Genomic DNA, 22,986 nt, shown 5'->3' on the forward strand with positions numbered 1-22,986 from the left:
TTTTGCCAGGTCACATGCTGGGCTCTGGAGGATGAGAGGAGCCAGACTCTGCTCCAGTGTAATATGCAATCCAGGCATGGATGCAGGCCTCATGACACATGAGTCACTGCACTATGATAAGCCCCAGGGTACAGGGTTGTACAGAGTCCTACAAGAGCCAAGTAGAGAAAGGGTTAGTTCTACCTGGGAGAGAAGTCAGGAGAAACCTCAGCAGGAAGATGACTTCATCCTCATTCAGTGACTGAGCATAAAAATGATAACAGATGACTCTCTCTTTCCTATGTTTTGAGAGTTAGTATGGAGCGTGGTGATGATGAGTATAGATTCTGGACCTGCACTGCCTGGGTCAAAATCCACGCTCTTCCATTTATCACTTGTGTGACTTTAAACAAACCTCTCCTTGTGCTTCAATTTCTTTATCTGTGAAATAGGGATGATAACCTTGTACATTCCTTCCAGAGGATAAAACACCCAGGACAGTACCTTGCTTAAAACTAAGGCTTCTGTGTGACTGCTTGTTGTTATTGTCATTGAGGTTTCCTTCCAACAGCAAGGGAGTTCTCATAGGATGGACCCCCAGAGCCCTCCTCCACCTGCCACAACATTGTGGAGTTCCAGGGCCCTGAGTGGAGTACAGGATTTAGATGAAATCCTTGGTCTGCTGTGTAATTATCCTTGTATTTTGTATCTCCATACAGCACCTTCATTTGATTTAGATCCATATCTCAAAGGAACAGATGACTTTTGTTTATCAAATAATTATTTGAAAGGGAAAATAGGTTCTGTTGAGTTCTGGACTTTGTTTCCATAATTTTAAGCCAAATACCTCATTTTTGTTAATAATAATAGCTGTTATTTACTAAAAGCTCCCCACGTGCTGGGCGCAGTGCTAAGCATTTTATGTGCATTGTTTGCTACATCTCACTGCAGCCCACAGCTGGATGTTAGTAGTGTCTTCATTCTACAGATGAGGAAGGTAAGGCTTGGAAATGATATAGCTAGAAGATGGTGGAGCCAAGATGGAAACCCAGGTCACTTTGCTTAACCAAAGTCACTTTGCTTAACCACTCCACTTCCATTTTGGTAAGAAAGGGTACCAATTTCCCTCTCCTGTTTCACTTCTGCGCTAACACAGAGGGACTTGTCTGCAGGTGACATGCCCCCTTTATGTATTTTTAATGATGAGGAAGGCTGAACCTGGGCCCCTGCAGTCACAGCCAAGTGCCACTGTTCAGCTGGTAGCACTCACCTGACCACAGGGGGTTCAGGGGGAAAAAGCCTCTGAAGGCTGCTCCTGAAAACCAATGCTTTATACAGTGACTTAGTGGAATGAAATATTTCAAAGAGGGGAATCCAGTCATCCCCAACATCACTGGGGACGTGGGACATAGAAATCTTGCAACTGAAATACAAAGGGAAAGAGAGAAAGCTCCCGCAGAGCAAGGCTTCTGGGATGAAAGAGGGAAACAGACTAAGTGGCTAAGAGGGAGCATTAGAGGAGGAGGGGAGGAAATCTTAGAGGGTAGAGCATGGAAACTGCTATTTCCAACAACCAGATTGGGGCTTAGTCCTGAGGACATGGATGGTCTCTTACCCCAGTGCACCAAGGCTGCCATGAGGCAGGCGTTCAGTAAATGTTTACTCATTTATAAAAGAATATGGGCTGGGATCAGGTAGGATGGATAACAAGCAATTAGTGAGCACCCGATGTGTGCCAAGCACTTGCTATTCTTGGACAGTGGTCACAACTCCGGAGGGTAGGTGCTAACCCCATTTACATGAGGAAAACTAAGGTTTGGAGGGTTAATCTCCAACGTGCCCAAGTCCAACATTGGGTAGGTAATGAAACTAGAATTTCACTCCAGAGTTATCTGATTCTAAAGCTATACTCTGTCCATGATAGCTGGCTCCCTCATCAAAATGTTAGCTAAGTGCTACCATAACTTCCAGATAATGTCATTTAATTCAGTTCTAATGCATAACTCTTTAAGAAAGCCCTTAAGAAATGAGGCAAATCATAGGCACCTTGGCAGAGAAGTATTTTTGTTTGGGTGAACCTTTTAGTACCTCCTGAAGGTGGTCATGCTGTCCTTTTACTTATGGGAGCAACTCCAGGGACAGGTCAATACACACTCATTCATGCAAATAGCTATTGAGCATCTGCTATGCACAGAGTGCTGTGTTAGTGTCTAATGCTGTGCCTAGCACATTGTAGGTCCTGAATCCTATATTTATATGACGAATGAGTGAATGAACAAATTCTGACCTCTGGAATCTTATCAAGTGGTATTTACAGCCCAGTGCCAAAGAAGATACCAAAATATTTCTATAGGAAAGATGCTGTGAAGATCATAAATTGCTTTGGTATCACACTGTCGAGTGCATGCTACAAGACAGATCACATTTCTATTTTGAAAAGCAACATAAAACACATGGTTCTTTGTGATGTCACTGACACAGGGTAACTTTGCAGTGCAGCTTCTTAACTCCTGTTATTAGTTGGTTGAAGCCATTCATTTCCTATTGGAAAAGTTAGATTTTCTTTGAAATGTTTAAAATCTTGTTGTGTCTCAGACATAAAATACTATAAAAGTGAAAAAGCAAGAAGAGAAAGAAATCATGAATATGCACAATATTTTTATGACCCACATAAAGAAGAGCAATAAAAATATTCCTTGGTGACCCCAGTGCAAATGACTTAATGCTGTGACTAGAAATGACTCGATGTAAAATGTTGAGATGACAGTTTGCTGTGAGTTTTGGAGTCCAGGCCAGGTCTGTCTCCAGACTTTCCTCCTGGGTTGAACAGTGACAAACAGAGGCACAGTTCAGAAACTTCCCCTGGACCCAGTGGCTGCTGTGATACATTCACCTATGAAATCACTCATTTGCCTGGAAGAGAAAGAAATGTGGTTTTGAACTCTTTCCAGGACTAGTCTCCTGCATTAATGGAACAGCTTCTGCCCAGGCGCAAAGTTCACTTGCCCTGCAAACAACTCCAGTCTTCGGCTGTGTGAAATTGGCAGGTTTCCAAACATCCAATCAGAGAAGAAAATGCAAGACCAAATATGCCCTCCATTCTGAGGGCACCACTTAAATGGCCTAGGCGGGGGCTGTGAGCCACTTCCACTATCAGTGTAAGAAAGATGTCATGCAAAATGGTGAGGGTGGTTTTGAAAACCTTGATCTATTTAATTCAGTCAATAACCACAAAACAGTAGAATTCCACGTAAGGAATATTAGGTCAAATACCCAACTTTAAGATACTTGATGACAAAATTTTATTTGCTGCTAAGTCAAGAATCACTGAATCTCTCCAATCCTCAGTGTTCTCATTCATAAAATGGAGATAATATTAGCATCTACGTGGCGAGAGTGGATGAGGTTAGCAGACTGCCTGGGCTTTGCTGCCAGATGGTCCAGGTGGAATCTCAGTTCTGCCACTTGCTGGCTCTGGACAAGTGAGCCTCAGTTTCCTGATCTGGAAAATGTGTGTAAATAACTGAACTTACCTCCCAGAATTACTGTGAGGGTTGAATGAGACACTGCATGTGAAATTCAGTGCCCAGCACACTATAAATGCTCAAAAAAGGAGCTAGTGTTTTCACTGGCACTACTGTGAGAACTGAGCTGAAAATATGGACTCAAAGAGGGTGTTAAACATTGTCAAGGCTCTGCTCATGAAACTTAAGAATATAAGCTCCTCTGCAGTCGGGAGTCTTTGTGTTCCCCAGCATTGCTTAGTGCATAGTAGCTGCTCAGTTTACACAGTCACTTGAATATTGAATGAATGAGCAATCACAATGATGTTGTGTTCTCTTTCCCCTGTATAAGTGTTTGATGAATGAACCTTAGAGCCCCTACAACTCAACTGATTGAACTTTTGTTTTTCTTTGGTCCCTCCTTCCAGATAATCTCCCAGACCCTCTCTCCTACCTGGAACCAGATGCTGCTGTTCAATGATTTGGTGCTGCACGGAGACGTGAATGAGCTGGCAGACTCCCCGCCCTTAGTGGTGGTGGAGCTGTATGACAGCGACGCCGTGGTGAGTGTCCCTCTGGGCCAGCGTTGACCACACCTCATAAAATGCCACATTGAACTAACTCACTTTATTTTAAAGTAAATAAAGTCCTGATGCTGTGAGTGGTGAGAACACTAGATGTACCTCGAGGCAAACCTGACCTCTGAAAACAGTTCACAGAACCAAAAAGATTGGTGATGGTCATTTGCTTTACTAAAAGAGTTTTTCACTGATTTCCATTTAAATGGCAATTAAAATTGGGTCTGGTTTGCAGAATGTCAGTCTTCTTCAGGAATGTGATACTTCACACTTCTTCAGGAATGTGATACTTGTATAAAGCAACCTGCAACCGTACCCAGCCTCCAGCTAATTCCAGGTCCTGTTGCTGTTTAATAAAAATGTTCATACCTTTTGGAAACGGGAGGTTTTTACTGATCTCACCTGGCTGAAAAGAAATGGATGGGTATTTTCTTAGCCTTTCTAACTGTGTTTCTTCCTCTCTCGCTTGTTGCTTCTACGCCCTACACAACACATCCATCTCTGTCCCTTTTCTTTTATGATGTGGACCAAACCTCTTGTTCTCCAAAGACGTTTGTGTGCTGAACCCTTGGATAGAGTTAAAAGCTTACTGGAGGATTTTTTTTTAACTTACACAAATATTCTTTTCTTAAATTAGGAAGTCTAAAATGAAAGGAAAGGATTTGTTTCTTTATTTAATGTCTCCATCTCCTCATGAGGTTGCAGGAGCACAAATATATTAAGTAAAACAGTTCCAGGAAGCCTTCCTAAAGCTGCTCCACCTCCTTGCAGTACTGACAGCCCCTGTCTTTGGGCCAAGGTCAGCAGGGAATCAAGAAGTGAGCATCACAGAAGGGGAGCAGAGACCTTAGAGACCATGACGTTCCCATCTTGCTTCCTACAGAAGGAAACAAAGAAAGCTCAGATACCTTATTTAAAGTCACAGCTGGTTGGAGGCTGAACCAGGTCCCCTGTGCCCACTTTTGCCTGTACAAGTGGTGGAGGCTAGTGTAGCAGTCTCTCCCCTATACAACCACATTCTAGTCCTCCAAGCCACTGCCTCCCTCTGGGCCCCATTCCCCTGTCTATAAGTTGGGGATAGATGTGTATATTTATGGAAGAGGATTTCTACTATTTAGCATGTAGTATAGATGCTCTGTAGGGAAGACCACAAAATAACTACCTTTTCAGTTTTGTTCCTAACAACATGCTTTCAATTGTTAGTGCTTATTTTCTATGCAGAAAACAATAACAGCAGTAGAGTGTCTTTGAACGCTCTACTAGGAAAAATCAGATGACAGCAAGCATTCCAAAGGATCTGCAGGGCAGGGCACCATTGTGGTTGGGAGCACAAACTTTGGAGCCAGGCAGCCTTCAGTCTGAGTTCTCACATCTAGTTTCTAGCTCTATGCCCTTGGGTCAGCTGTTCAACCTCTGAAAGCCTCATGCCTAAAAAAGAGTTAAAAATAATACCTTTCCATAGGATCATGAGGACTAAAGGAATGTTGTATAGGCTTTGCATGGTGACTGGCATACAAGTGCCAATACATAGTAATGATGAAGATGATCGATATGTTTAAGTGATGGGGGAGTCCTGCCCTATTTTTCTTGGTAGTAAAAAGGGATATTAAAATATTTCTGTATGTATGTATGTAGGCTATAGTCCTGTTACACTAACCTGCTGGGCTGGCTGTGTTTCCCTTGGCTGCCCCATTGCTTTCCATTTCCCTTCCAGATCTCTATTCCGCAATGGCTTTTCCTGGCCCAATCCTAAGCCAAGCCCTTTACAGAGAAATTCAGTGACATTATTGACTCTAAAGGGAAAAGGAAATGTGGGAGAGAAAGGGATATGAAAATGTGCTCTTTGCTCCCAGAGAAATGCATGTAGGCATGCAAAAACTTTTGTTCACCCCTGTGTGCTGCAGCTAAACAGGGCCCAAACTACGGTGATGCTCAGATTAATGGAATCAGAATCTGCTCGAACTATGCTTCCAGTCTAGAACCTTACCTCATTTCCCAGTGGCTTGTGTCCTCATAAGAGTCTGCTGGTTCTGGAATAAATGAGTTTATATTTGGAAAATTGGTTGCTTGAGATATGTTTACTCTTTTGTTTCCAGGGCTAGTTTGAACTAACCAATGCCAGCTGGGTTAATGAACAAATTGTTAGGCAGATCACTCATTTCCCAGCCAGCTGCCCTAACTCCACCCATCCCCAAAACAGGTCTGTCTCCACGAGTCAACACCAGCAGGCAGCTTTGTTTTCAAGTGTGGTTGAACAAAAAGCCTTGTTTCCACCTCAATCCAGTTTCCTTCTACTGCTAGGGTTGCACATGTTACTTCAGGAGTCCAGAGACAATGAAGCAGTGTGACTGCTAAAACCCAGCCTCAGCCAAAAAGAGCAAGGGCACTGGTGTTGGATGGCAGAGGTCATTTCTCCAACAGCTTTCACTCAACCAACATGCATTGAGTATCTGCCCCGTGCCAGGGGACACAGCAGTGGATAGTGCAGGCAACTCTGCCCACAGGGAGCTTATATTCTAGCAGTTCTTGAGATAAATAGCACAGCAGAATGACTGTGCCAGCCCCATGCTGCCTCCGGGGGGATGTGCACACAGGCTTGCAAAAGAGGCAGGAAGCAGAGCCATCACATTGCGTAGTTCTTATAGAAACATACGGCCTACATACATACATACAAAAATAGTTTAATATCCTTTTCTACTACCAAGTAAAATAGGGCAGGACTCCCCCATCACTTAAACATATCGGTCATCTTCATCATTACTAGGTGTGAGCACTTGTATGCCAGTCACTATGCAAAGCCTATACAACATTCCTTTAGTCCTAATGATCCTATGGAAAAGTATTGTTTTTAACTCTTTTTTAGGCATGAGGCTCTCAGAGGTTGAGCAACTGGCCCAAGGGCATAGAGCTAGAAAGTGGCAGATGTGAGAACTCAAACTGGCTCCAAAGCTTGTGCTCCCAACCACAGTGATGCCCTGTCCTGGAGATCCTTTGGAATGTTTGCTGCTACCTGATTTTTCCTTTTCCCCTTCCAGTCTTCCCTGGATAATTATTTTGACTATATCCTACTGAGCTCAATATGTGAGGAGAGGGATAGCCCCTAAGATAGCTTTGGGCCAGAAAGCCCCTGGGATAACTGCCCCCCATCACCCTTTTTTTTTTTTTTTTGAGATGTCTCTCTCTGTCGCCAGACTGGAGGGCAGTGATGCAATCACGGCTTACTGCAACCTCCACATCCTGGGTTTAAGCGATTCTCTTGCCTCAGCCCCCTGAGTAGCTGAGACTACAGGTGTGTGCCACCACGCCCAGTTAATTTTTGTATTTTTAGTAGAGATGGGGTTTCACCATGTTGGCCAGGATGGTCTTGATCTCTTGACCTTGTGATACGCCCGTCTCGGCCTCCTAAAGTGCTGCGATTACAGGCGTGAGCTACTGCGCCCAGCAAAGATGACCCTTTTAGGAGCGTGAGTGGAACCCACTGCCTCCCAGGCCTATAGAAATGGGCAAGAGGAGCTTGGCAGGAGAAGAGAGTGAGACACGGATGCTGACGGTTTTGTGGAGGTTATTTGTAAAACTATTGATGTGAATCAGAACCAGGTAATTAATGATCAGGAAATAAAAACTCATTTCTTTTCTTCTTTAGGGGAAGCCAGAATATTTGGGTGCCACAGTGGCTGCTCCCGTTGTGAAGCTGGCTGACCAGGACTATGAGCCCCCCAGGTTATGCTATCACCCCATCTTTTGTGGGAACCTCTCCGGAGGGGATCTCCTTGCTGTATTTGAACTGCTGCAGGTGAGTGAACCAGATGTGGCACCGAATATCTATCAGGTCTACCTGGACAGAGAAGTGGCCTCACCACAAGTGCCACTTGAGTGAAGCTGTGCCTGATCCCTCGCTGCAATCCCATATCTGAATGTGTGTCCTGGGGACCTGAGAGGTGCACTTAAGAACTCAGGTGACTTGGACTATTCCTAGATCCCCTGAGCTTGTAAGTCAGAATCTCAGGATGAAAGATTCTTGTGAGTTTGGCCAACGTTGCTTGAGCAGCCTTCTGTGCCAGTTCCTGAGCTCCATGCAGGCCATAAAAGGATACAAAACAGAGAGGAAGCAAACATATGTGGGCACTTACCACGTGTCCGGTGTGCTGATTGTTGTCTCATATACCTTTCATCACACTAGAGCTCCCTCAGTCCTGCTGAGGTAAGTGTTGTGATTCCCATTTTACAGATAGTACATTTAGAATTAAGGTGATTGACTGACTTATCACACAGCTGGGTTGGTGGTTGAACTGAGAGTTGACCTTAGACCTTTAAGGACTTTTGCTCCTTACACTGTACGGTTTTGCAAAAACAACGAACTCTTAGTCTTTCCCACTAAGACCCAGGCGGATTTATGAACGTGTGTCTGGGAAGACTTTTTCAGAAAGCAGAGGCGGATATTGGGAAGAGAAGCTGAGTCCCTGAAGTCCAGCAGTCCGGGAGAGGAACACACAGGATGTGGAGAGAACCTGGAAAAGAAGTGAGCAGGCTGAGGGGCCTGGATCAGAGATTTCTCCCCTTGACTTCCCACTCACTGAGGCACCAGGAGGTGCCTGGTGGTACTTTACCTTTTAGTCAGATCAACACCTCTGTCTTAGGCTGCTATTATATAATAGAATTCTATAGCCTGGGTAGGTTAAACAATCAATGTTTATTTCTCACAGTTCTGGAGGCTTGGACTGGGAAGTCCAAGATCAAAGTGTCAGCAGACCTGGCATGACTAGTATCTTCATCTGACCGAGAGAGAGAAGTTCTCTGTCTTGTGTCTCTTCTTATCAGGGCATTAATCCCATTCACGAGCGTCCTGCCCTCGTGACCTCATTACTTCCCAAAGGCCCCACTTCCAAATGCATCACTGGGATTGGTATTTTATCATATGAAATTTGGAGAGTCACATTCAGTCCATAACAATGTCTATATAGGTAAGCCTGGTTTCCAGATATCCCAATTTAAAAACAAAAACAAAAAACATCAAATAAAGTCAAAACTCAGTTGAGAAACCAGAAGGCAAGGGTTCCTAACACAAAGAGAATGAGTTAAGAATGAAGGTGCTAGAGCTAGATTCCACAGTAGAAATCTAGTTTCACCACTTACTAGTGTGTGGCCTTGCGTGAGCTACTTAATCTGGGTTTCACCTGCAAAATGGGGATTATAGTCAGTCTATCTAAAGGTCCTGGCATGGAATAAACACTCCACAAACAGCTATTTAAGATGATAATGATGCCTTAGAATATAAAAGCAAGATGTCTAATTCTACCATGTATTTCAGGTAAAGGAACTGAGCTGGCTAGAAAGGTAATTACTTGCTCAATATGGCAGGTGAGAGTCTAGAATCCAGAGAGTCCCACCAGAGCTGGGGATTCTGGGGAGCCTAATGAGGAAGGGAGCAGCTTTGGGGTTAGACACACTTGTATTCAAACCCAGACCCCGCCCAGGTCTATAGCCTTGGGGGTTGCACACGGCTACAGTGGTGAGTTCTTAAGCTCATCTTATCAAAGACTTTGACTGTGGTCTAGTTTTTGCTCCATGTAAGGGAGAACTTTTTGAGGATGGAATGGCTGCCTCGGAGAAAGAGTGAGCTCTCTGTTAGGGGAGCTGAGGCTGGGTGAGAGTTCTTGGGGGAATGGATTAGCACGAATTCAAGCATTGGCTCCAGTTCCATAATGACTGCAGCCTAGGAGGATAGGACTAGAAAAATCTTTGTCTTACAAATCTTAAAACCAAATGGGATTCTAATAGAACCAGATCTAGTCAAATAGATGTGTGTTGCACAGTAAAATGGACTATCAGAACTGAATGTAATCTTCAAAACTGTTGGTCCAGTCTTAAGTGAGAATCCTGGTGACTTTAAACTGTCATGAGTGATTTTAGGTTAAAATCAGCATTAAATAGTGTTGGATTGATATGCAGGGAGCTTTGCCATGTTTTATCCTTCTAAGTACTTCTAGAAGAAAGCCAGTTTTGATGTTCATCTGTCTCGAATATCTCTCAACTTGAAACCTCCCTTTTTAATAAGGGATAGCACAGGTTCCAGGCACAAAGAGATCAGTGACACCTATGGGAACATTTTCCAAAGTCTGCCTCTTGGAACACCAGTCCCTCCAAATACAGTAAAGATAAAGTTTAAGAAATGCTTCCCATTGGCCAGGCGCCGTCGCTCACACCTGTAATCCCAGCACTTTGGGAGGCCGAGGAGGGCAGATCACCTGAAGTCGGGAGTTGGAGACAGCCTGACCAACATGGAGAAACCCCATCTCTACTAAAAATACAAAAAGTAGCCGGGCGTGGTGGCGCATGTCTGTAGTCCCAGCTACTCTGGAGGCTGAGGCACCAGAATTGCTTGAACCCAGGAGGCAGAGGTTGCTGTGAGCCAAGATCATGCCACTGCACTCCAGCCTGGGCGACAGAGTGAGACTCTGTCTCAAAAAAAAAAAAAAAAAAAAAAAAAAGGCTTCACATTGCATATTCCACTAACATTATTTTGTTTCATTGGTTTTCTTTTTAAAGTGACTTTCCATTTCTGTCAAGTAGTACTTGTTTTCCCTTGCAAGATGAAGTTTCCCTTTTAAAACTAAAAGTGTCTAATAAAAAAATGGTTGTGGGATGTACAAGTGGTAAAGGTGGTCGTGGAATGGCTGACTTGGGAAAATGAGATCTAGTCCAGCACTCCCATTCTGCATGTGAGAAAGCTGAGGCTCAATGCTAACTGAATTGGATTCAGTCAACTGTCTTTTCACTACACAATGCTGTCCTAATAAGTGCTCTGGGTCTGACACCCTGCATCTGCCAATGAAGGCTGGACTAGTGGATTCCCAAATGCTGTCTGTGGGCTCAGCTGTCTGGGTTCTGTAGCCCCACCTCTCATCCTCCCTCCCTCAGCCCTAAGCTGGGTGCACTGGTGAGAGACCCTGCTGCTTCCTGACAGCCGACATAATAAAGTAAGCACTGTCAGAGGTAAGTAGCCTGAGATACAATTCATTAGGATTTCATTAGGACTTCTTCTCATTTGATTGCTTGTTCAAAAACTATTTTAATCACCAGCATGACTGTCTTAGCATGTGGATCTCATACACGCTGAGAAGACAGGGGCTGGAAAATGCCTTCATTTGTTACCAGCTGTTCTCAGTTTTCATTTGTGGATGTCTCGCATCAGTTTCTCTATCTCCATTACTGAAACTGCCCTTGCTCAGAAGGATTTAGAGGCGGGGACGATCACTTGAGCCCAGGAATTCAAGACTAGCCTCAGCAACATAGTGGGACCCCCATCTCTACAAAACGTAAAAATTCAGCTGGGTCTGATGGCACATGCTCGTGGTCCCAGCTACTCGGGAGGTGGAGGCGGGAGGATTACTTGAGCCTGGGAGGTCGAGGCTGCAGTGAGATCATGATCACACCACTGCATTCCAGCCTGGGCAGGAGAGCAAGAGACCCCGTCTCAAAAACACATGAAGGATGTAATACCTTTGTTCTCCTATGCACCGGACTGAATTCATTATTTTCATTTCCTTCCTCTATCCAAGTGAGCCGCCCCCTGTCCTCCCAATCCTGACTCATAGCCCCATTGTTCTCCCAGACACTCCAGCTTGAAAATGCAGTAAGCCTTAATTCTTCACATCACATCTTTATCCATAGCCAGGGCCACACCGTAGATTGTTCCTTGAATGGTTCCCATCCCCTGTTCCCATGGGTTCTTTTAGTTCTCATCTGAATGTTACACTGGCCTCCTTGCTCGGCTACTGGCCTCCTTTACTTTTCCTGTTCACTCCATCCTCCATCTTCCTTCCCAAACACTAGCTGGTGTTACCACCCTTCTCTCCAGAAATCTTCAGCAGCTCTTACTTCATACCACTAGGAACATTTCTCAAAGTCTGGTTTTTTTTTTGGAACATCACTCCCTCCAAATACAGTGACAAGAAAGCTTGAGAAATGCTTTATATCACATCTCTCTTGGGGATCTGAAATGCCAGTTACCATGGTAAAGAAACTGAGTAGTCCTGCAGCAAAGAACTTTTTTTAACTTCTTTTTCAAAACTTGGTATTTCCCAAATGTATTTGACCACAAAACATTTTTTCATGGTAAGTGTTAATATTCCCTGAAGAGGAAATCTGCCCCATAGGAGACTGTCACATTTCTGTAACCTGGCTGTTAAGCTGTCCTGAAATTTGTCCTCAGACTACTTTTCTAGCCTCACATTTTAGCTGCATGGTTAACTGGGCAACCATGCAGCTAACTGGGCATAGAGCCTTTAGATGCAGAGGGAAGAGCGAATTCCAGACCCTGAAGCCTCATTATGCCCAGCATGCTCAAGGAGGTCAATGTGGCTGGAATGGACAAATGATAGGAAGCGGGAAGGAGATGAGGCCAGTGGGAAAAGATCACATGGGGCCTGGTAAGCACTTTGGCTTTTGTTCTGGGAGAGATGGGAAGCCAAGAGAGGACTCTCGGCACAGTGACTTAGGTTGCAACGCGAAGACACTGGATCCAGTGTATTCTGAAGTGGCAAGGAGAGAAGCAGAAAGGCCCATTGGGGGACTCTTGAAGTTACTCAGATTGGAGATAAAGGCGCCTTGAATCAATGTAGCCATGGAAAGGAAGAGAGGTGGGCTCTGTATATATTTTAAAGGTAGAGTCTTTTGGATCAGCTGATGAGATTTGACATGTGAGGTTTACTCCACATCACACAGAAAAGCCCACAATATTTTACACATCATAGACTCACAGTAAAATATTTTATCTGTGCCTGGTGGTTCACGCCTGTAATCCCAGCACTTTAGGAAGCTGAGGCAGGAGGATTGTTTGAGCCCAGGAGTTTAAGACCAGCCTGGGCAATATGGCGAGACCCCATCTGTACAAAAAATAAAAAATTAGCTGGGCATGGTGGTGGAGGCTGCAGGAACTATGATCATGCTACTGCACTCCAGCCTGGGTGACAAAGCAAGACCCTCTCTCAAAAAAAACCAAAAATGCATCTATTTACTCATTCGATGAACAAACATTCATGGAATTCTGTGTGTGAGCCGGATTTCAACAGTCGGGCCATTCCCCGGTCCCCTCACAGCAGTGTCCCCTTCTGCAATCTTAGAACTGTCTGTTGTTATTCACACTTTGGCCTTCTTTTCCATTCTCCATACTTAGAACACTTGTTTCCCCTACTTTTATAATGTTTCTCTTGTTTTCAGAGCCCTCTCTCTCCTATTACAGTTTTCCTCTCCTCTGCTGCTTGAATATGCTCCTTCTGGAAAGTCCACCTCCATTTCTTAGAATGTTTTGCTTCCTGTGTTGGTTTCCTATTGCTGCTCTAACAAATGACCACAGACGTGGTGGCTTAAGACAACCCAATTTATTATCTTACAGTTCTTCAGGTCAGATGTTGGAAAGGGTCCCTTATCGGGGCATCAGCAGGTCCGTGTTCCTTCTGGAGGCTCTAGGGGGAAATCTGTTTCCTTGTCTATTCTGGTTTCTGGGGATGGCCTGCATTCCTTGGCTGGTGGCCCTTCCTTTACCTTCAAGCCAGTCAGATAGCTTCTTCAAGTCTCTCTCTCTCATTGTCTATTTCTCCCCAGAACCTCCCGTCTACTTCCATTACCACATCTCTTCCTACTCTGGCTCTCCTGCTGCTGTCTCGTAAGGACCCTCAAGGATACATAGGGCCCACCCAGATAATCCAGGATAAACTCCTCATCCCAAGATCCTTAATTTAATCACATGTGCCACAGTCCTTTTTGCCATTTAAGGTAACGTATTTATAGGTTCTGAGGATTAGGATATGAACATCTTTGGGGAGTCATTATTCTGCCCAACACACTTCCCAATTCCTAGAAATATCTCAGCCTTCCTAGAGGGGTAGCGCACTACACCCCCCCAGAAGGGGCCACTGCTATTTGGTCAATGTGGCTGGCGCCCCCTACAGTTGTGCCGTGTGCAGCCTCCGTGGATTTATGTGTTAACTCTGCCTGCTTAGAATCCATTCTTCCTTTTCATTCAACTTTCTAGGACTCTTTCTCTTACCATCATGTGAATGTTCTCGAATTTTTTCATTTGTTTTTAATCTTCTTTGTCTATGTGGTATAGATTTAACCTAAGTTCTATTGGCTTAAAAAATGAGATATTCTTCTCTGATGCTTGGCACTCATTAAGTCTTCTCATTAGAGGTCTGAGTTAAATGATTTAAATAGCTTCAGAGAGCATCTCTGTGTGAGCTTTCTCCCTGTTTTAAAGGTAAAGTGTTATTAACTGATTATTGACCTGCTAATAAAGACTTTGCAGAAGGCATCCACCCTAAAATAGGCTTAGTGAGGGGTCAGGGAGGGAAAGCTCGCTGATCCTTACATAATATTAAGAACTTCCAGGCCAGGCGCAGTGGCTCACACCTGTAATCCCAGCGCTTTGGGAGGCAGAGACGGGTGGATCCCCTGAGGTCAGGCGTTCGAGACCAGCCTGGCTAACATGGTGATACCCCGTCTCTACTAAAAATACAAAATTAGCTGGGTGTGTTGGCATGCGATTGTAATCCCAGCTACTCAGGAGGCTGAGGCAGGAGAATTGCTTGAACCCAGGAGGCGGAAGTTGCAGTGAGCCAGGATCGCACCACTGTACTCCAGCCTGGGTGACAGAGTGAGACTGTTGAAAACAAAACAAACAAACAAACTTCCAGTAGAGACCCTGCTCAAGCCCGCCAGACAATCTCCTCAACTCACCAACTTTATCCCATAGCTCACACTTACCTCTTCTGGTGGTTCTGGCTTTGCCATAATCTCACTGTTTGATGTTAGGCCCGTTAAATTTCCTCTTAGGTTTTTTTGTTTTGTTTTGTTTTGTTTGCCTGGGTTGGAAACAATTTTCTTTCAGCAAGCTGAAGATACTATTCCATTGTTTGGGCTGTGCTTTCTCTTTTGAGATGTTGGTTATCATTCTTACTGTTGCTCCTTAAAAAGTGATCTTTGTTTTTTTTCCCTCATCTGATTGTTTTTAAGGTATTTTTCTTTATTTTTTGTTTTTAGCAGTTTTACTATGTTGTACTAAAGTACAGTTTTGTTTTTATCTTGTTGGGTTTTATAGAGCTTTTAAAACCCTGGCTTGATGTTTTAAATTAGTTTTGGAAAATTGTCAGCCTTTATCAAAGATTGCTTCTGTCCTATTCTATTTCTCCTCTTTTCTCTCCCCTTTCTCCTCTCCTTGCCTCACCTCTTTTTTGCCTCCGCTGTGACTCCAATTACATGTATATTAGACCTTTTAATTCTCTGTGCCTCTTATGTTCTTTTATGCATTGTCTATCATTTTGTCTCTCTGAGCTTTATTTTATCCATAATATGGCCTATCTTCCAGCTCATTTCTCCTGCCTCTTTTTAAAAACCTATTCACTAAGTTCTTTCCAGTGACTAAATTTTCAGCCATAGAATTTCCATTTCTTTTTTTATTATAGATTTCATTTATCTATTGAAACTTTTTATCTGGTTTCTTATTGAACAGATTAAGCATTGTTACTTTAAAGTTCATGTCAGATTACCACATTATCTGAATCCTCTATGAGTCTGTTTCTTCGGTTAGTTTCTCTTGTTAATCACATTGTCTTATCTCTGTGCCTGCCATATTTTATTGCATGCTAGACATTTCTACATAAAAATATGTAGTGAGCTATTAAGTGATGGAGCCCAAGAAACCACTGTACTAAAGATGAGATATAATAGAAATATAAATTATGGGCTGAGGGAGACAGAAAGGAGAAAGGTTTCTGAGCATTAGTGATTTTTCAGATGGGCAGGGCTGGGACTAGGGTCATGCATGACCCTAAGAGTGAGTGCCTCCTTAATTTTTGTACCCTGTGTGCCACACTGGTTCACCCTTGTCCTGGACCTACTTTGAGGTCCTGATATTTTACTTCCATGGGGATATTAGAGCAGTCTGGCTTTCAGACCAACTACCCATCCTGCTCATCCCCAATTCTTGCTATTTTGCCTTCATAACAATCCCTTGTTTTTCCCTGGCCCTATGTGCTGACTAACTGCATATCATATGGTTTTATAGGCCAGCAACCAACCCATTTCACTGGAAAAAGCTTAATCTTGGCTGGTAGCAAAGTCATTTAATTGCCACCATGTTATAGGATTCTTTAAGGGCTGTGTTGAGCTCTTAACAGCATTTTTCAGGCATTTATGAAGCAAAACTTCTTTGGCCATTTCCTAAGCTGATACTTCAGCAGCCCCAGGATAAAACATATGATGGTTTTTTAAAAGCACATCTGGAGGCAGCCCCTCTTATGCCACCATCACAGCTGTTTTGTGGCTTTCCCTTTAAAGCTAGAGGGGCTATTGACTTTCCCAGTGAGGTGATGCCTGCATGCTAAATTGCTCACCTCTTCACTGCCAGGCAGTATTGGGCATTGCCATCCTTGTCATTTACCAGCTTCTTGATCTGAACTGGTGTATCCTGCAGCTCCATTACCTTAAGCCTATTTCACATTTGCAGTGTCTGCTCTCCTTTTTCTGAGCTTTCTTGTAACTACCTTAACCACATCTGCTGTTGCCAACTAGAATATGTCTGTGAAAAAGGAATGGTGATATATTTGCATTTTGCAGATTGTGATGCACAATTAGACTTTTTCTAGCATACGGAGCATGTGGACTAATATGTCAGTCAACCAATAAACATTTATCAAGAACTCACTGTATATGGAGGGGCGTGGAGAATGAAGTAAATAAAGACTTCCTCTTGGCCAAGTCCCTGTAATTTGTTTGGGCAGACAAACAGCCCCAGGAAGGAGAACCCCCTGCTCCAACGCAATGTTTAATAAAACATCTGATTCCCAAGGAGCTTGGTAGGTCATCTGGCCCAGTATCTGAGGCTCAGAGAGGGAAAGGTACTTGTGCAGGCTCACACAGCAGAGCCTTATTTCTGGACTCGGTCTCCTAATTTCTGCATGAAATCTGTATAGAGGACACATTGCACTCAACCGGCATTGAAATGGTAGAAGCAGCTGGGATCGGGTCAGAAAAAAAGCTTCTTTTATTTTTTGTTTTCTTTGGGGAAACCTTCTTGAAAGATGTATGTGTCGAACCAGGTTTTGAGGGCAGTGTGAGATAGCCTACACTGAGAAAAAGACCTTGTTCTCAGTAGAACTGTGTAAGTCCTTTGTGTGAAATTTCAGCAAAGCTGAAATTGTCCTGAAGTTTCATTAACCCCAAGTGCACAAGAAGTGACAAGTTTTCATCTGCCTTCAAAACATTTCATTTTCTGCTCCACTGATTAAGACGTAGTCTCTGTTGGATTAAATGTAATTTTTTTTTTTTTTTTTTTTTGGTAGTAGTCGTAGTAGTAGTGCATAATGGCTTTTCTGGAGATCTTGACAAGTCCGAAGGGAGTGGGGCTCATTAAGACTCAAACGTTTGGAATCTGGTAGAAGCTCCTTCTCCACTACCCTGCTGTGGTTCTTGTGTAATTTTTATTAAGTTGTAAAGACCTGTCTTCCGTATTTGTTTTTCTCTCTCCCCTCTATACTGTGAGCTCTGGGTTATTAGACTTATGGCACATCTTAAGTGCTCGCTAAATGTTGGTTACCCTTGTAAATGAATGCATTTATCAATTCATACATAATTAAATATGGTAAAATGCATGGTCCTTGTATTTTAAGCTGGAAACATTACTTTTGTTGGCAAAACAGTGAACATCTTACTGATGAGGTGGTTGTGTGGTACCGTTGCCACCCCTGTGTCTCTCCAGTGTCTAACTCATACGTGCCTTGTGTGGTAGGTCCCTTCCTCCGGGCTGCAAGGCCTCCCACCCGTTGAGCCACCAGACATCACCCAGATCTACCCGGTTCCTGCCAACATTCGGCCGGTGCTGAGAAAATACCGAGTGGAGGTATGGGTCAGGGTAGGAGCTGAGTTGTTCTTCGGGACTCAAGGGCAGCGGCCCTGCCTGAATTGTAGGAGGGGTGGTATGGGATGGGTGGGAGACCTGGAGAAAAAGAATGAGCCCTCAAAAAGCTGTGCGGTTCTTTCCTGGAGGAACATAGCGTGGTTCTTGGGGAGAAGGTCTGACTTTTCCACACAGAGCCAGGGCAGGCACGGGGCTCCTCCGTGGAGGGGTGGCGATGGCTCTGCTGGACGTCTCCTCAGGTTCTCTTCTGGGGAGTTCGGGAAATGAAGAAGGTGCAGCTCCTCTCCGTGGATCGGCCCCAGGTTCTCATCGAGTGCGGAGGACGAGGTGTGAAGTCCTGTGTGATCCAGAGCTACAAGAACAACCCGAACTTCAGCGTCCAGGCAGACGCTTTCGAAGTGGTGCGAGCTTCTCACTCTCCCGACCTGGCTCATTCCTCTTTTTTCCACAGATGAGACATTTTAGGGTTTCAGATGTCCACTATCTGCGAGAAAGGATTAATTTAGTGAAAAGCCAGAATTTCAGAATGAGATATAATAGACTTTTGTTGTTGTTTTATTTTGAAACTTTTCCAGTGTGGATCATACAGCAATCAAAGCAGGTTGACAAACTTTTTCCTAGAATAGCAGTTCCCAAAGTGTGGTCCCTAATTCATCAGCATCAGCATCACCTGAGAACTTGTTAGAAATGCTCATTCTCAGGTCCAGCTGTTCTGAGTTAGAAACTATTGTGGGGAGGGCCAGATGTCTAGTTTAACAAGATTTCCAGGTGATTCTGATATATACTAAAATTCGAGAACCACTGGCCTAGAAAATACTGTAATAAAATTTATTTTAATGGCTACTTTTTTTGTGTTTTTTTTTTTTTTTTTTTTTTTTTTTTTGAGACGGAGTCTCGCTCTGTCACCCAGGCTGGAGGTGCAGTGACGCAATCTCAGCTCATTGCAAGCTCCGCCTCCTGGGTTCATGCCATTCTTCTGCCTCAGCCTCCCGAGTAGCTGGGACTACAGGTGCCCACTGCCACGCCTGGCTAATTCTTTGTAGTTTTAGTAGAGATGGGGTTTCACCGTGTTAGTCAGGATGGTCTCGATCTCCTGACTTCATGATACGCCTGCCTCAGCCTCCTAAAGTGCTGGGATTACAGGTTTAATGGCTATATTTTTTAAAAAGCATTTGTACTTAGAATGTCAGGAGTTTACATGTGAATTTATGCTTCTAAAGTGATTTTTTGACATCTGTGCTTTTATTTATTTCAGTATTTCAACATACTTTTTTGTGCTTTGATTTGAAACTAATTGCAAAGAAAAAAATTGCTTTGTGCAACCCAGCTTGCTCCACTGGACATATATCCCCAGTTGGCAAAGCCTACAGTGGAAGAATGTGCGCGGTGTTTGCAAACCTTTTGTATCAGGCTGCATTGCGTTTTGGGGGCCACCAGGGAAAACAGGTGGCTGGGGCACTGTCCCTTCACTCTCAGCTCTGTATTAAATGGCTCAACTTTCATCACTTTTATATAACGGGCCTGGATAAGCTTTCGTTGGAGATGAGAGTTCTTCTGGCAGATAATGACAAAATAAAGAGGTCTGAAAATGACTGTCAGAGACAGCACAGAAGTGAGAGATTTTTGTAATTTAAACCTGGGACAAATTGTTACTAAGGCAGACTTCCTATTTGGGTGAATTACTCCCTGCCTTGGGAAGACACTGCTCTAGAGTTTTGGCAAGCTGCAGGACTGGCCAGGAGGGACAGAATGGCAAGGCAGAGACAAGGTAGGCTGGATGCCCAGCTGGCTTTGGGTCTGCCCATGGAAGAGTCACCAGGCCTCCAGCAGCCAGGCCCAGGCCCCTCTTCACCTCAGCCTCTCTCTGCAGGAACTGCCTGAGAATGAGCTTCTGCACCCACCACTGAGCATCTGCGTGGTGGACTGGAGAGCTTTTGGGAGGAGTACCCTTGTGGGCACCTATACCATCAACTACTTGAAGCAGTTTTTGTGTAAATCCAGAGAGCCCCTTGCCCCCATCTCACACGTGGATGGAACCCAACTTGGGCATGGTGAGAAGCTGCTCCTAGATTTTGTAGCTGTAACTGTAAAGTCATGGCGCCTGCAGAGTGCCTGTTATGGGACTGGCTCAAAGAGGATGCCCCACAGCCCAGTGGCTGGGTGGATCTTTCTGATGAGCTTGCTCCTGCAGGGGTCTCTGCTTTCTTTGGCTGCCACATTCTTACTTTGACTCACATCGGGTCAGTAACTCTAACACGCCTTCCCTGAATATGACTTACGCTCCTGCCTGCCTCCACGCTGACATTTCAGTTGGCTCTGTGCTTGACGTTGTTTTAGTTTGTTCTATTTTGTATCTCAGGTGCACAAAGTTGAGTTCATTGCACGTCTCCGTTTCATGCTGTACAATCATCATTGGTCTATTCAAAGATTCTCTCATTCTATCCACTGTCCTCCTTATTCCTTATCTCTAATCCCAGTTCCCTCCCCACTGCAGGCCCTACACCGCCATCCTTGTCAAATTTAAGTCGATTTAATCTACCTAAATAATATGATGCTATAATTTTCATTTGTTTTCCTATTCTTTTCACTGAATTCTCTGTTTTAAGCTCTATCCATATTGCTGTGTGTACATTAGCCTGTTACTATTACTTGCTGCATCTACAACACTTTACTTTTCCTTTCCTCTCGTATTAGACCCATTGGCTGCCTCAACTCCCCTTTCCATAATCAGTGCTGCAATGAATATCCCTGTGTGTGTTCCCTGAGGGAAGATGCTATGTGGGAATTTCTCTGGAATGTACACCCAGGGGTGAGATCGCTAGGTCCCAGGAAATACACACATGTATTTTCATTAATTAGTGCCAGGGGGCACTCTAGAGAGCCACACTGATCTACACAAGTCTACGTCAGTCTATAGTGCCATTTCTGCATTTGGAACCCCATTTTTCTCCTCCTCAGCAGCACCTGCTATTTTCCAACTTTCTAGATTTTTGTTTTGCTTTGGTTTGGTTTTAGCTTTTTGCTACTCTGTGGATATAGATTAGTATCTAATTTTTATTTTAACTTGAATTTCTCTGCTTGCTACTGTTTGCACACCCTTCATATCCTTGCTGCCATATTCATCTTCCTTCCGTGATACCAGTTCATGTCCTTTGCCCATATTTTATGTGCTTTAATATTTTTGATTCACAAATTCTTTGTATTTTCTAGATGTTAAAATCCTGTGGATTGTAGATATTGTTTATATCTTTTCCTAGTATGGTAACTACTAACCTTGTCTATAATTCCTATCTATAAGCAGAAATCCTTGATTGAGATATAATCAGACCCCTCCATGTTTTAAACTTTATAGTTTATATTTTTAGTCTTGTTTAAGAAATCTTTTCTCACCCCTTAGTCACAAAGGTATTATCTTATATTTTCTTCTACTAGCTTTATAGTTTTCGCTTTCTCATTTAGATCTTTAATCATCTGCATTTATATATGATTTTAAGTGGAGATTCAGCTGCATTTTTCTCCATATAGAGCACCATTTTCCCCCCAAAGGGTCTGTTAACCTATCATTCATTTTCCCAATGATTTGTACTGCCATCTTTCTCATAAACCAAGTTGCCATACATCCCCTGTCCATTTCTAAGATTTCTAGTCTGTGTCATTGGTTTCTTTGTCTCTATGCCCAGTATGAAGTAGATACCCATAAGAGTTTGTTGGGTTGCATTTGCTGTTGGAAAGTCAGCAAATGCGGGGAGAGAAACTCTGGAGTTTGTGGCAGCCATGGGGGTACCGAACTGGGAAATGTTCCGAGTACTGACTCCTACAGCATAAAACGGAGAGATGAGGACCTTTGGCAGTAAAGGACAGTGTTATAACCTTTCTATGGCATCAGCAGCCCAGTTAAGAATCTCACGAAGCTCTGGGCATACCCCTGCTCCCTGCCAGGCACATGTACTTATATGCCCAGGGTTCTGCCTACAGTTGAGGGCTTCATGGCTCTCTGGAGCTCCAAAGCCTCCCCAGATAAACACACAACAGGGAGACAATCCCCCCCGACACAGAATCTGTACCCGAAACCTTTATTTTCGTAATCCCAATGACCACGATTGATTAAAATTACTTTGAGTGATCAGTAACAAATACAACCATTTATTGATGACCTATTATGTGCCAGACGCCTTACATCATGGTCTCATTTCATCCTCCCAGTGAGATGGATATTTTTACTGTCATTTTATACATAAGAAAATGAGGTTCAGAAATATTAGCAACCTGACATGTTTGAATCCAGATCTGACTGAGTCCTGGTATTAGGTTCCTGAAGTGACCGCCCTGTGATGCAGCCCAGCTCCGTGACCTGATGTGCTTTCATTTCAGAGACTTCAGATTTGCTAACAGCCCCTGAGTCCTCTGGAGCCCACAGCTCCTCCCAGGATCCCCCAGCAGATCACATTTATGTGGATGTTGAGCCACCTCCCACAGTGGTGCCCGACTCTGCCCAGGCCCAGCCGGCCACCCTGGTTGACATCCCTGACTCATCCCCGATGCTGGAGCCTGAACACAAACCTGTAGCCCAGGAGCCACCAAAAGATGGAAAACCTAAGGTCAGACTAAAATCCCTCTCCATATTTACAAGGCTCATTGGAGTTTGCATTGGAGGCCTCAAACAATATGAAGTTGCTTGTAGTGTGACCATGGGCAAGCAGCTTCACATTTCCGAGTATCATTTCATTCTTTCTAAAATGAGGATATTAATACTCACTTCACAGCTTTGTTGTAGGATCAGAAAGTTAATGTGCATGAAATTAAAGTGCTAGTCACTTTAATATTTAATTGACAGTAATATTTAATTGAACGGAAACTCTTAATTCATTAGCTTGGAAAGGCCATGGGCTTCTTCATCCAAGCATGTTCCACAAATATTTAGGTCCTACTTTGTACAAGATCATATGGGACCAAGAAGATGCATCTTTTGGATTCTAAAGAGGAGTAAAATAGTAAAGATTCTGGAAGGAGA

General features: G+C 43.8%; 1 protein-coding gene and 1 long non-coding RNA gene across 2 annotated transcripts in view; one reads left to right on the top strand and one right to left on the bottom strand.

The window, feature by feature from the left end:
- Window positions 1–22,986, top strand: part of FER1L6 (fer-1 like family member 6) — a 170,165-nt gene that overhangs the window by 92,046 nt on the left and 55,133 nt on the right. Inside the window, exons 20-25 of the mRNA XM_025394519.1 lie at window positions 3,911–4,045; window positions 7,704–7,853; window positions 17,847–17,957; window positions 18,215–18,376; window positions 19,846–20,026; window positions 22,347–22,573. Of these exons, the coding sequence (XP_025250304.1) occupies window positions 3,911–4,045; window positions 7,704–7,853; window positions 17,847–17,957; window positions 18,215–18,376; window positions 19,846–20,026; window positions 22,347–22,573 (966 nt within the window). The remainder of the gene's footprint in view (window positions 1–3,910; window positions 4,046–7,703; window positions 7,854–17,846; window positions 17,958–18,214; window positions 18,377–19,845; window positions 20,027–22,346; window positions 22,574–22,986) is intronic.
- LOC112630305 lies at window positions 4,213–18,458 on the bottom strand. The gene is made up of 4 exons (XR_003120840.1): window positions 17,835–18,458; window positions 16,453–16,637; window positions 5,718–5,853; window positions 4,213–4,937 (listed from the first exon to the last, which is right to left on the bottom strand). It is a non-coding gene; the product is annotated as an uncharacterized LOC112630305 (long non-coding RNA).

Source organism: Theropithecus gelada, chromosome 8, assembly GCF_003255815.1.
Source record: "Theropithecus gelada isolate Dixy chromosome 8, Tgel_1.0, whole genome shotgun sequence".
NCBI classification, from domain to species: Eukaryota; Metazoa; Chordata; class Mammalia; order Primates; family Cercopithecidae; genus Theropithecus; species Theropithecus gelada.